The sequence below is a fragment of the Juglans regia genome, chromosome 6 (assembly GCF_001411555.2).
Source record: "Juglans regia cultivar Chandler chromosome 6, Walnut 2.0, whole genome shotgun sequence".
Classification (NCBI taxonomy): Eukaryota; Viridiplantae; Streptophyta; class Magnoliopsida; order Fagales; family Juglandaceae; genus Juglans; species Juglans regia.
Window position 1 is genome coordinate 14,075,655 of NC_049906.1, and position 14,638 is coordinate 14,090,292.

A 14,638-nucleotide genomic window follows, 5' to 3' on the forward strand; every position below is an offset into this window, starting at 1 on the left:
TTTAGGATTTGTAAGCTGTCTGTACGTTAATTTTTTAAAATTAAAAAAAAAAAAATTTTAAATAATTTTTTTTAATAATAGATCTCATTCTTTTTTAAAATAAATGTATGAATTTTACATATTTTAAAATTATATCTAATATTGCTCAAATACAAAACTCGTTATTAATGTACATGTCAAATACGTAATTTACGTACAATTTTATAGTGAATAAGTTCGGCGTATTATTTAAAAAATAATTATTTTGAGACTGTACATCTTATAATTATATAAATAATTTCTCTTTAAAAGAAAAAAAAAAATGGATGTTGAAACGTCACCTACCAAAGTTGATTTTTTTTCTAAAATAATTGGAGGTTCAAACATGAAGTATTTGTGTTTGGATGTTGAAGTGAGTTGAGTTGAGTTGAGTTGAGATGATAAAATATTGTTAGAATATTATTTTTTAATATTATTATTATTTTAAAATTTGAAAAAGCTGAATTGTTTATTATATTTTGTATTGAAATTTGAAAAAATTATAATGATGAGTTGAGATGAGTTGAGATGAGTTTGGTAACCAAATACAAACTCACCTTAAGTGGATGTTTCTCGAAAACATTGTCTATAAAAAATACACATAAAACAAACAGATAGCGACCGTCTAAATTTTTAATTGTGCCGCATTAACTTCTTATTTTTTTATTAGGGTTTTAAGCTTCTTAGTTTGTTTGAGTTGCTTAGGTTTGATGGAAAAAGCTTAGAGTACTTCCAATGGCTTTTCTATTTTATTTTTTAAAATATATTATCAAAATTCTTTTTTTCTATTTTATATATTGACTTTTACAATACGTCATACATCAACTTATCTATTTTTTTTATGTCATTTAAATATTATATTTTTTAATTTTTTTTTATTTATTTCAAATATTATATTCTCTACACAGTATATATTTTAAATATTTCTCTATACATCATATATTTTGATATTTGTAATATTTCTTTATGTATAATGTAATATTTTAAATTACTTAAAAAAAAGAATAAAACGATAAAAAAATACATGCCTTTATTATTAACAATATTAAAATTTCTGCATGCATAAAAGTCGAATGAACTATAAACGGATGTTAGAGAGTAGATGAGAGATAATAGAGTGGGACTAGTATAAAAGTGATAAAATAGTTAAAATAAAAATAAGATAAAAAAGAAAAATGATGAAATGAGAAAAAAATAATAAAAAATTATTTAGAGGAATGAATTGTTACTTCTATATGTAGAAGATTTACTATAATTAAATATAAAATAGAAATAGAATAGATAATTTAATAGAAAAAACTTTTAGCTATCTTTCTTTATATTTTATATATATATATATATATATATATATTACAAGAGCATTGGGAGTGCTCTTAGGACAAAAATAAAAAGCCTAACCACAATGAACCTCACCATATTACGAGTCAGATACAATGCTCATCTAAAAATAATAAATGGTAGTAATGAACCTGTCTAATTTCACAGGTGGATTCAATGTTTTTCTAGAAGACTATCCGACGTGGCAGCTACTTATACGGTCAACTTTTTTTTTTTTGGCTTTATTGTTTTCAAAGGGCATTGCATTTTTTCTCGCCTCACCAAACCTTTACAGTAAAACCTAGGAGTTGTTGGGCCAATTCAGTGTTATAGAATTCCGGAGAAAATATCGGACTGACTAATAGCATCCTGGTTAGTTGTCAAGTGTATCTTTAAAATTTAATCAATATTATTTTTTTTATATTTTTTTATTCTATTTAAATTCAATTTTTATATTAAATTATTCATTCATCCTTTATATAATAATAAAATATTATTAAATTAATAATTTTTTTATTTAAATTATTTGTATTACATTTTATAATTCTACCAATTTAATATTAATAATAATTATATTGTAATTAAATTAAAATTAAAAAAATCATATTTTCAAAGGTAATTTAATGTTAATAACCAAAATTGAGATTAAACTTATCTAAAATTCTATCTAAAATTCTTGTTTACTAACCAAATATATAGCAACATACTCATTTCAATGTCAATAAAAAATCTACACCTACAAGACATTTTAAGATCCAATTGTAGAGTGAAAAATTAATATTCTAATGTTTGGTGAATTAATTGTAATTCTTCATCTTTGGCCAACCACTGTAACAGAAATCTAAATTGTTTTAGAGATGTACAATCCAATGTGAGGTCTTTTTTGCACATATGATCTAAATTTTAATCATCCTTCAACTTTGACTAAACCAATGAGAATGCTCCAAAATTACGAAAATATTTGTAGTTATAAATTACGTGATGCTGCACATTCATTTTGAAAAAAAAAAGTTATAAAAATAAGATTCACATAAAAAATTAATTTTTAATAATAAATCTCATTTAAAAAAAAAAAGAATATGTGATATTTGCACAAATAATAACTATATAGAACATTACTCTTTAAAATCTCGATGATAGATAAAGAATCTTTAGAGTTCGAAGAAAAGTTTGAAAACTTTGATGACAAAAAATTGAGCTGCATCATCTAAGATTCTTGAGAAGCCTTAGATTTACAATGAGATTTATAAATTAAAGTCATAAATTGATGTAATTTAGGTGATGCGCCAAATTTATTTTATTGTAAAAATAATTTTACTACTTGACGTATTATATCAAATGACGTAAGTTTATGAGTTTACATTTGTAAAATATATCTGTGGCTAAAGTATTTTTTAATATTTATTGATGATTTAAGATAATTGAATCCATTTTATTTTCAAACGCTTGTTTGGATTCACAAGTTATCTCAGCTCATCTCAACTCATCTTAACTCATCTCACTACTATTCATTACTATTCAGCAACTTTAACTCACAAATCTCACTACTATTTACAACTCATCTCATTACTATTCACAATCCATCTCAACTCATCTCAGCTCATCTCAAGTCATCTCAAGTCATTTTCGAATCCAAACAATTACTAAGTTTGTCATTCTCATATTGATTTTAAGCATTTTAGATGATTTTTTAAAGTTTGTCACTTAAATAAAATGTTACTTAAAATATACTATATCAATTTAGGAAAATTATTCGTGACTATAAATTATAAAACTCATCATAAAAGACAAATTTTTATAATAAATATTAAAATTAAATAATAAATATTTATTCTTGTAAAAAATAATAAATATTAAAGCAAATTTGTGAGAAATGGAAGCCTATTATAGTAACTTTGTAGTTTGTACGTCTCGTCTCAACGATAAATATCCCTGCCCACCCGTTCAGGAATCATACGATAGTCCTTTTCTTCCTTCCCCTGTCTCCACCACTTTCGTAAAATTTCTCTAATTTTTGCAGAAGACTTTCTGAAATGGCTGAGAAAAGCAAGATCTTGTTCATCGGAGGCACCGGCTACATCGGAAAATTCATAGTCGAAGCAAGCGCAAAGTCTGGCCACCCCACCTTTGCTCTTGTCAGAGAGAGCACTCTCTCCGATCCCGTTAAGGGAAAACTCGTCGAGAAATTCAAGAACTTGGGCGTCACTTTGCTCCATGTACCTACATCTATTCTCTCTCTCTCTCTCTCTCTCTCTCTCTCTCTCAGTGTTCGTGTCTGTGTGTGTTTGGGAAATGATGGTCTGAAATTACTGTGGTAATATTGCAGGGAGATCTCTACGACCATGGGAGCTTGGTAAAGGCGATTAAGCAGGTGGATGTGGTGATATCGACGGTTGGACACCTGCAGTTAGCAGATCAGGTCAAGATCATTGCTGCCATTAAAGAAGCTGGTAATGTTAAGGTTGGTGTCTCTAAAATACTCAAACCAGACCCTGTCGTTTCATTCTTTTCATATTTTCAATCGATCGAATATGTAATTGGATTTTCATGCATATGATTAGCATTGTTTTAGCGGAAAAGACATGTTGGGTCTATTTTTCTTGATTACAGAAAATGTTTGGAGACAAAATCCTTATCTCTTTTGTTCTGGTCATTTTATTCACCAAATCCTGATACAAAATACTGACTGAACTTCTGAAGAGTGTTAACAGTCTAGCATCCTCCATACTGATTAATCACCTCATTTCCTCTGGTTGTTTTTCATAGACAATACTCGTTTTTCTGTGGAATGAGGAACACAAGTCAAAGTGTAAGTAAGGCATGGCTTTGATAAAGGATTTGATCTTTATATTTTTTTTAAATTTTTTTATATAAAATATAATAAAGAATCTAATTTTAAAATTTTAGATTAATAATAATATTAAAAAAGTATTCACATTCTCCCCTCCATTAATTACTTTAAGTTAACAGCTCCGCTACTTACAATTGCGACGGGAGTCGGCATGCAATCATCTGACACAAGCATCACGTTAGTGTTAATGAAAAAAAAATAAAATAAGAAGAAGGTTGAAGAAGAATTTTCAAACCCACTGCAGATCTCTCCCTGTTCATAAACTCAATTTCAGTTCTCCCAAATCCACTTGAAACTTTCTCCAAAGTTTCAGTTTACCACTACCCCGACCAATTTGTAAACCCATACACTTTCTTCCAATTCCAATTTCAGAATCAACAGACATATTCAAGATTTTCATTTGTGGATAGCAACAGCAGTTGCTAACAAAACCAAGAAAACAACTCATGACAATCCAAAAACTCCAGTAAATCGTTAGAGAAACCAGCAGCCACAACTTGAAAACACAGAATTAAGAACTAGAAGAAAGAGGGAGAAGCAGAATAGACTGCAATTGATTCGGTTGGAGTCTGATTCACCATCACTTCAAAGGGCTCGATCCCGAATCAACTTTAAGGTTTCACCTCCAAAGGTTAGAGAACTGGGAAAAGAAAATAACCATTACTTAATAGGGTATATAAGGGGGAAACTTGTTTGAAAGCTATTGATACTGATACACTTTCTTGTTGTCCATAGTTCCATTATTCTTTTTCCTCCTCCGTGTGGTGTGAGTTTGTCCAGTCCAGTTTGATGTTCTTGTACAAGTTCACAAAAAGAGTTACAAGTCGTGGATTCTCTCTCTCTCAAAAAATAAAAAAAAAGAAAGAAAAAAAGAAAAGAAAAGTGAGATAGTGCTTAGTTCAAATTGACCGAGACGCAGAGGGAGAGAGGGGTTGAAGGAGAAGGGAGAGGAGGCATACAGGGGAGAGGTGGGCCCTCGATTGCACCACAGTTGTATAGGGCGACTGTATTTAGCTTTTTTCTCAAATTAAATTTGAATAGTAAATTAAGATGGGATGAATTTAAATGAAAATTAAAAATTGAATAAAATATTATTTTTTAATATTATTATTATTTTGAGATTTAATTATTTAGTATATCTTATATAAAATCTATAAAAATTATAATGATGAAATAAGATGAGATGGATCGTTAAGCAGGTTTGGGTACTCTCTCAGAATATTTCACTATTATTTCTTATTTTGTTATTATTTTTTATTTATTTATTTATTATTCATTACTTTTTATTACTATTTAATATTTTATTATTATTTTTTCATTATATTTTCACTACTATTTACGACCATTCTGAAACTTTCTTGAGAAACTTGAGTGTGGCGTGAACCATACGCTCAATATCGGTGGCCCCACATCACAATTCACATCTACAACCTGCTCCAATTCGGAGGAGCCCTGTTACTAGCACATTCTCATTTGTACATCTTTTAACAACACTAGTTTTTTAAAAGAAAAAATTCAAACAATCTTTAGAAGGTATGAGTCTACGGTGTTAACATGTTATGAATGGGTAACAAGAGAAATATAATCTTAACTTGATACAAATCCATAGGCTTAATCCTAATCTCCTCGTACTTGTTATTTTTCGAATACCATGTCCCAGAATAGATTTTCTTGGAAAGTCCTTGGGTTATCATACATGTGTTTTTTTGGGTGATCAAACATAATTCAGAGATTCTTTCCATCGGAATTTGGAAACGATGTGGACCGTGTCCATGCTGTTGAGCCAGCTAAGTCTGCATTTGAGACAAAGGCCAAAATCCGCCGCGCCGTTGAGGCCGAAGGCATCCCCTACACTTACGTTTCATCCAACTACTTTGCTGGGTACTTTCTACCTACGTTGGCACAGCCAGGACTCACTTCTGCTCCTAGAGACAAACTCATTATCTTAGGAGATGGAAATGTCAGGGGTATGTGACAATTCCTTTCTTTAATCTCTAAAGCACTTGGCTTTAAACATTTTGAATCCTAAGATGCGTATCCATGTTTTCCAAACACGACATTGGAAATTCATTTGCCTGAATTGAGTTGTGTGAGTTGAAGTTGGAATGAGTCCAGATGTAAGTATGTGTCTGTTCAACTCTTTTTTCTTTTTCTTTTTTTGGTTTCTTGCAGCGGTTTTTAACAAGGAAGATGACATAGCAACCTACACGATTAGAGCTGTAGATGACCCAAGAACATTGAACAAGATCCTCTACGTGAGGCCTCCCAAAAACACTTACACATTCAATCAGCTTGCAGCAGTTTGGGAAAAGAAGATTGGCAAAACCCTGGAGAAAATCTATGTTCCAGAGGAGAAGCTTTTGAAGGACATTCAAGGTCAGTTTCCTGATGAACTCCAACAATGCCAATGTGAATTCAATACCCCTAGAATACAGTGGCTTGGTGCACAAGATCATGGTTAACATGCTTTTAATTGTGATACTTCTCTTGCAGAGTCCCCAATTCCAATCAATGTGATCTTGTCAATCAACCACTCGGTTCTTGTGAAGGGAGATCATACCAACTTTGAGATTGAGCCATCATTTGGCGTGGAGGCTTCCGAGCTATACCCAGATGTCAAATACACCACTGTGGATGAATACCTGGACCAATTTGTTTGAGAAATCAAAACCCCAGCTTCTGCTTTTATTAATATATAAGAATAAGTTTGGTTGTTATGGGACTCTGGAGACTCCATGCGGGGAGTGTTTGTAGCTTCTCTCTTGTAATTGAAACGTGATCTACTAAATATGAGTGCTGCAGTTCTTATCGGTATATCTCCTTTTGTAAAGGATATAATTTGGCATTTCAAAGAGGTTCATTTTCATACATCGAAAGTAATCAAAATACATAAAAATATCAATTTCATAGTGAAAAGGGTCGCAACCAACAACAATATTCGATGCAATCTTACTTTCAGAATTATATAATTTCTATCCAGTCATGAAAATACATGCTTGATGCTTGTAGTTGCTGCACTTACTGAAAGTAATTCTCCGCAACTATTTACCCAGATCAATTCATCAGTTGTGTTGGCAACAACGCTGTACTCTGCCTCTGTACTAGACCGTGCCATAGTCGATTCTTTCTTTGAACTCCATGAAATAAGGCTCTTCCCATAAAAGACACAAAGACCACTTGAAGACAGACGGTCATCTTGGTGTACTCAGCCCAGTCGGCATCTGAAAATGATGTTGGAGGAACTGACTTGTGCTTGGTTGAAGAAGAAGAAGCCCGTAATGTTTAGAGGATTGAGGTAACGAAGTGAAGGAAAGGTATTGAAGAGCCCCCCATGGTACTGCGGCACAGTGTTTCGTCTTCAGAGGGTGTACCATCAAATAAAGGAAAATTGTGAGAGGTAGATATAGGTGAAGAAACTAGCGTGGCATGAGTCTTATTAATAACATATCTCTGTTGTGTGAGAAACAAGCCATTAAGAACGAAATGTGCCTCTATCCTCAAAAATTAATGCAAGGGACCCAAGTCCTTGAGAGAGCAAATTCAGAATCAAGTGAGTCAATAACTAACGTAATAACTTGATCACTGGACCCAGTAATAATTATATTATAGACGTTAACCAGCACAAAAGTCGTAACACCCGATCAATCAAGGAAGGATTAAACTTTGAGTTGAAAAAACTAACCTCCAAGAGCTTGTCACTGAGACGGGAATTCCGGGCCCCAGGCGCCTTCTTCAGACCATCTGATCTTCGCAACTTGCAGACATGATCATGTTTTTGAGGATGAATAAAACCTACTGGCTAGTGGACGTAAAGATCTTTGTGAAGAAATCCATGAAGAAAGGGGTTTTGAGCATCTAGTTGTGTTGGTATGTTTTAAGAGATTGTATTTGCTAGTAAGATCGTTTTTAATACAAGTGTTGCGTTCCTTAGATTTTTTGTCGAGGAAGTTTTAAACCAGATCTTTCAAAGTGCATATGTTAAAAATATTTAAAATTGGTTTTAACGGATGAGGAAAAAATGAAGGCTAACCGTTTGTATCATTTTTTCAGTTTTCTAAAATCTAGGAGCAGGAGATCTGCACATGGGATCTCAAAAACCATTAACGTATAGTGTTGTTTTTTTTTTTTTGAAAAAAATGACTTTAAGAGATAGCCTATTGGGGTGTACGAAAGAACAAGGAAAAAGTTTAGTTTTTTGTCTAAAGTGAGAAGCTTTACGGTGAGAAAAAAATAAGATAATGTTCAGAGATTATTGAGATTTTTCTAGACAAAAGAGTTGTGTTATTTTTAGAGGAGTTTTGGGCTCAATAATTTGTGCAGAGTTGATTCAAGCTATACGATGATCAATTGGGCTATTGTATCTTAAAGGAGATAAGTCAATATGAGGTTTACTACACCGGTTCAATTGAAACTTAACATACCGCAAAATGCTTAAATCTCCTTAAAGAGAGCAAGATTTTCATGCCTCAGTCCAAGCTGGCTTCATTTGAATTTTTCATTTCATTGTAATTTTTTATTTTATTACTATGTACTCCCATGCCTCAGTCCAAACTGATTTCATTGCAAACGTCATATAGTCTGAAGAAGGTGCCTCGGGGCCCATAATTCCTGTCTCAGTGACAAGCACTTGGAGGTTAGTTTTGTCAACTCAAAGTTTTATCCTTCCTTGATTGATCGGGTGTTACGACTTTTGGGCTGGGTAACGTCTATAATATAATTATTATTGGGTCTAGTGATAAAGTAATATAATTTTCCTCATAGAAATGATATGAGCAAGCACTAGCCGAATAGTTGTCGGTTTGGCTAGTGGACTAAAGGTGTCAAGGAAGTCAATATCAGGTTGTTGATGGTATCCTTTGGCTACCAAATGTGCTTTGTACTAATCAAGAGACCGATTTTTGCTTGACTTTGTAAGCCAACAACCAATAACATTCATGGTGGGATCAGGTTTGATAAGGGTCCAAGCGAATTTCTTGGCGAGAGCATTGAACTCCAAAGACATGGCATTATGCCACTCAGCAAGTTTAACAACATGTGAGGAACATGTAGGTTCTGATAAGGGAGTTGAAGTTCTGGTAAGAAGAGCTCTGGGCAATGGGTATCTGATACATCATCGAACTTTTTGGTTTGAACAATATTATCTTGCATGCGAGTTCACAAATGATGGTTTCTAATAGGTGGAGGAGACACTACTACTTTAGTAGAGGCCTTAGGTGCTACTGGGAGGATAAAGGGAGAGGGGTAGTACAAGCTTCAGGCGAGGTGTTTGGAGCTAGTGCTGATAGGCATGTTGGGTGGGCTTTCGCATCTGGCCCACTTGGCCCATCTGCCTAATCTTGCATAGGTCCGGGCGGGCAATTCTCCTAGCCCAAGCAGACAAGTGGGCAAAATTTTGTTTAGAACTTAGAAGGAGGTGTGAGGTGCACGTGGGTAGCCCTAACCGTCTGGGTTTCACCCCTCACATAGGGTATATAAGCAAACAAATCCTAATTTATTCATTTCTCTACTTCTCTCTTCTCTCTCAATCCCTCACACCATCCCTATTCTTCTTCATCTCCACCTTCGTCATTGGCCCCATCCATTCTTCTCCTCTTCCTCCTCTTTTTCTACTTCCTCTTCTCTTCTTGTTCTTGTTCTTCTCCTCATGATGGTTCTTCTCCTCATGATGGTTCTCCATCAGATAACTACGGGTTATGGCTTGGTTGTGCGTTTGAGCAAAGAACCAGGACCACATCTGGTTGTAGGTCTGTGTAGAGACCCTCGGCTCGTTATGGTTGTTGTTCTCTAAGCAAAAGAACCACACCAATCAGTTTGGACTATTTTAATGAACCCTTGATCCGTCGTGGTCATGGTTCTCCAAGTATTCTGATTATGTATCCCAAGGAATGGACAAGAACTCATGGAGAGAGTAAAATGCACCACACCAATCACTTTGCATCATTTTTTTTTCGATTGAACTATCGTTCAAGATGGAGATGAAATTTTCAAGAAAGGGGTAAAACACTAGAGTTTTTAGCAAAAGGAAATAAACAAGAAAGTTTTTTGAAATTTTCCATAAGAATGACGTGATATTTATTTCCATTGTGATAAAGACAAGGAGCAGGGCCATACATCGAGAAATAAAAGATCTTATGGAGCCTTGGATTTGGACTATCGATGTTACCTTTTAAATTGTCTTGCGAATCAATTTTATGATTTCTACAATACTACTTACTCCTCTGACAGAAAATTTGGAAAGCCTTACAGATTAAATATGATATGGAAGAAGCTAGAGCAAAAAGATATGCAGCAAGTCGCGTCTTTCGATATCAAATGGTAGATGGAAAGTCTGTCGCAGAACAAGCGCAAGATTTTCAAATGGTTGTAGTAGAAGTTCGATCCTAAGGCATCAAAATTGGAGACAATATAATTGTTTGTGGCATCATTGACAAGCTACCACCTTCATGGAGGGAGTTTCAAAAGCTGATGCACCACAAACAAAAGGAGACATCCTTGGAGACCTTAATTACGCGTATTCTGATAGAAGAGGAATTAGAGGCCAAGATGCTTTAATGGTTCAAAATGGAAATGAGATTTCCATGATGAAGGTAAATTTAATTTTTGAAAATGGTGGCTTGCCCAAAGGTAAGATTTCAAAAGATAGTCATTTGAAGCTGCAAAGAAAAAATTTCAAAAAATTTAGTTGACCTTACAAAAAAGGTTTTTCCAGTCAAAATGATAAGAATCAAGGACTCTCTTCACAAAATTAAGCTTGTTTTGTTCGTGGTAAAAGTGGGCACTTTGCTCGAATTTGCAAATTTCGAAAGTGAGGAAATAATTCTCAAGTGAATGTAACTAAGGAGCCATTTGTAGCAATGATTACAGACATTAGCATGTTCAATTTGGTGAATGGAGGTGGGTAGATTCTGGCGCCAATAGGCATGTCTGCTATGATAAAGATTGGTTCAAAAAGTATACTCCCTTTGAAGAAGAGAAATCTATTATGTTTGGTGATTCAAGCAAAACCAAGGTCCTTGGGAGTGGTGGGGTCGAGTTGAAATTCATATTTGGACGTATATTGACGCTCAAAGATGTGCTCTATACACCGTCTATGAGGAAGAATTTGATGTCAAGCTTTCTACTCAATAAAGTTAGCTTCAAGCAAACTATGAAATCTGATCAATATGTTATTACTAAAATTCCAGTTTTTGTGGGCAATGGTTATGTTTGTGATGGAATGTTTAAATTGAATGTTGATAATAAAGCATCGAATATTTCTATTTATATGTTTTCTTCTTTAAATTTTTGGCATGCACATTTATGTCATATTAATAGTAGATTTGTTGCAATCTTGAGTAGTTTAAAAATGTGAAGTTTGTAGTCAAGCAAAAATTACAAAATGGCCTCATAAAAGTGTTTAAAAAATTAGCAAATTGTTAGATGATCTTTGTGAATTTGAAGGAATTTTAACTCGTGGAGGAAATAAATATTTTATTACTTTTATTAATGATTTTTCAAAATACACGTATATTTTGGGGAGGGGGAGGGGAGGGGGGATTCATTTTTATTCCAATATCATTTGGGCAAGACCATTTTCTTTCTCACGTAGTTCTACCTTTGGCACAAGTGTGGGTCGATTACTTTTGGATCGAACTACATTCTCCCTCCCTTAAAAATATGGAATGACAGCAATCTCTTGGAGTTGTAGGTATCCAAATGACACCAATGCTTGGATTTAAAACAGGTGTTGGTATGATCACTTCAAGTTAAAAAGAGAACCAATTGGTGGTTGACGTCTGTTTTATTACATTTTACACGATCCCCTTTAAAAAAAGTATTAGATATATTATGGGTTGGTTTGAATTCAAAGATGAGATATGTAGGATGATTTTATATGAAAGTTGAATAAAATATTGTTGGAATATTATTTTTTAATATTATTATTATTTTGAAATTTGAAAAAGTTGAATTGTTTATTATATTTTGTGCAATAATGCTACAGACAACCATATGTAGCAACCGCTGCGGAACCATGTTAGTCGATTTATTTAAATTAAAAAAAAAAGGAGAAATCGAACACAGACAGAAAAGGAGGGAAAAGCAGCAAATTTTCATTTCCACCCAAAATAATCCAGCAAGAATGGCAAAACTATGGAAGAAGAAGATATTAAGCTCTAAGGCAGTTGATTTTTGGGTCTAGAAGAACCGTAGATCTCTTCATCTTCACATGAACAGCTATAGAATCTCCTCTAGCGATTGAAAAGTTTTACATTTGAGAAAAAAATTCAGCAAAACCGCAAAACTGTGGAAAAGCTCCGAGGCAGTCGATTTTTGGGTCTAGAAGAACCGTAGATCTCCTCATCTTTGCGTGAGCAGCTGTGAGATCCCATCTTTGTTCTTCGGCTTCGTGTCTCCATCGCGACCCCTTCAGGTAAGACATCCCGCGTGTGCTTCCTGTGTTCATGTCTTCGTGTTTGTATGTGGTGTTTTTGTTGACATTTTGGTGGCTAGAAACATCTATAAGTATTTTTAGTTGTTAAAAAGGAAGGCTCCAAAGCCACATGGTTCGTCTAGAGGCTGACCAAAAGGTATAGGAAGTAGGAAAAAAAATGCACTGGTTATGTACATTAATTTTGCCACCATAGAGTTCGCATTTTGCTCTAACAAATTAAGACGAATAATTAACAAGAGTTGATTCCTGTTTCCGACCTGCTGGTTCATTCCCAATCCTGATTTCACGGACAATCCCCTTATCAGAATGAGTGTGCCATCAATGTTGGATTCTAGATATACCATTATGTGTGGTAATAAAAGACCAAGCACTCCCTCAAGACCGCCCACATGGTAGAACGTGACTGGTGATAACAGGCCAAAAACAATCTCTAAATCTCGAAATTTATGGTATATATGTATGTAATTCATTTTTAAAGCAACCGCTATTTTTGTGAGGTTCTTGCCACAGGGTTGGCATTTTGTTTTCCTTGGCTTTTAAGAGCAAGGAGACATCATATTAAGTAGAAAAAAGACAATCTATGAGCTGATTTTGGAGTTTAGAGATTGGGTTGTTCAAATAAAACCATTTCATAGTTAAATTTTTAATAAATTTTCAAATGAGAGAGTCCATTCTTCAATTGTTTAAAAAAAAAAAAATCTATTTCTTGGCCTAATAAATTTAATTCATTGCACAGGATTAATGGCACATTCCCATGTTTAACTACATGAATACATCATATTAAGTAGAAAAAATACATTATGTGAGCTGATTTTGGGGTTTAGAGACTAGGTTGTTCAAACAAAACCATTTCATAGTTAAATTTTTAATAAATTTTCAAATGATAGAGTCCATTCTTCAATTGTTTTAAGAAAAAATCTATTTCTTTTGCTAAAAAATTTAATTCATTGCACAGGCTAATTGTTGATGTAATTATTTTGTTAAATTGTTTGGATCATTTACACTCATGCCTCTAACCTTTGGTTTCCCAAGGATGATCACAATTAATCTGGTGATTTTCTTGTTGTTGTTGAAAGAGGTATAATTTTCCTTGAGATTGTTAGCATGGAAAAAGGAGAAGACCACTCAGCTAAGCTAACACCATCTAGATCAAATCCTCCAAGCACGGTATGTGATATTATTTTAAAGAAATGCGGGAATGTTTTGAGTTGATGTTTATTGGTTGATTACATCATTCCCCCATGGTTGCTACTTATTATTATTATTTTTTATGTTAGGACATCTCAACAACGACGCCAACCTTTCAAATTACATGCACGTTTGGCATGGACCAGTGCCTGCGTAGTCACCGACCTTTATGCCATATTCAGATGGCAACTAATATCCAATCAACATTCAGGTAGTTATGCAAGTTTGTTAGTATTTTTTTTTAATAAATATGCTTTTTCATAATTACATTAATTACTTTAATTTTTGTAATTTATGTAGAATACTGGTTACAAATTTCAGTATGGGATGAGACCTCCCATTCCTCTCATCACTACAAGCTCCACAACAAGCTCAAGAGTTCATACAGAGGATCAACCCAATTGCAAGGAAACTGAAGCACCATATACATCCTTTAGACTTGATGAAGAGAGTACAGAGGATACACCAGAATCACGGGATACAGAAGATGGTGGTGCTGAGACACCTGAGTGTGTCCAAATGGATGGTGGTGATACAATTGAAGAGCCAAAGTCAGGGATGAAATTTAATTCTTTTGAAGAGTTATTGAGCTATTATAAGCAATATGGTAAAAAATGCGGGTTTGGGATGATGACCAAAAGGAGTGAAAAGGTCGAGGATGAGACTGTTAGATATGCCACCCTTGCCTGTACCCGTGGTGGGAAGGCCCGGAATAGAACGTTGAATGTCGCTAAACCACGTCCGACAGGAAAGACGAAATGTAAAGCAAAAATTAATGCCTTAAAAGTTGAGGGAAATGTGCAGTTGACAACATGTCATAATATCCATAATCA

At 33.9% G+C, this 14,638-nt stretch overlaps 1 protein-coding gene across 1 annotated transcript; it reads left to right on the forward strand.

Moving 5' to 3' along the window:
• Nucleotides 1-3,286: 3,286 nt before the first annotated feature.
• On the forward strand, nt 3,287-7,019 carry LOC109007127 (phenylcoumaran benzylic ether reductase Betv6). Its single transcript, XM_018986673.2, has 5 exons — nt 3,287-3,551; nt 3,662-3,796; nt 5,916-6,153; nt 6,359-6,562; nt 6,680-7,019. The coding sequence occupies exons 1-5, from the start codon at nt 3,369-3,371 to the stop codon at nt 6,844-6,846; spliced, it is 927 nt and encodes a 308-aa protein (XP_018842218.1). The 5' UTR covers nt 3,287-3,368; the 3' UTR covers nt 6,847-7,019.
• The last annotated feature ends 7,619 nt before the right edge of the window (nt 7,020-14,638 follow it).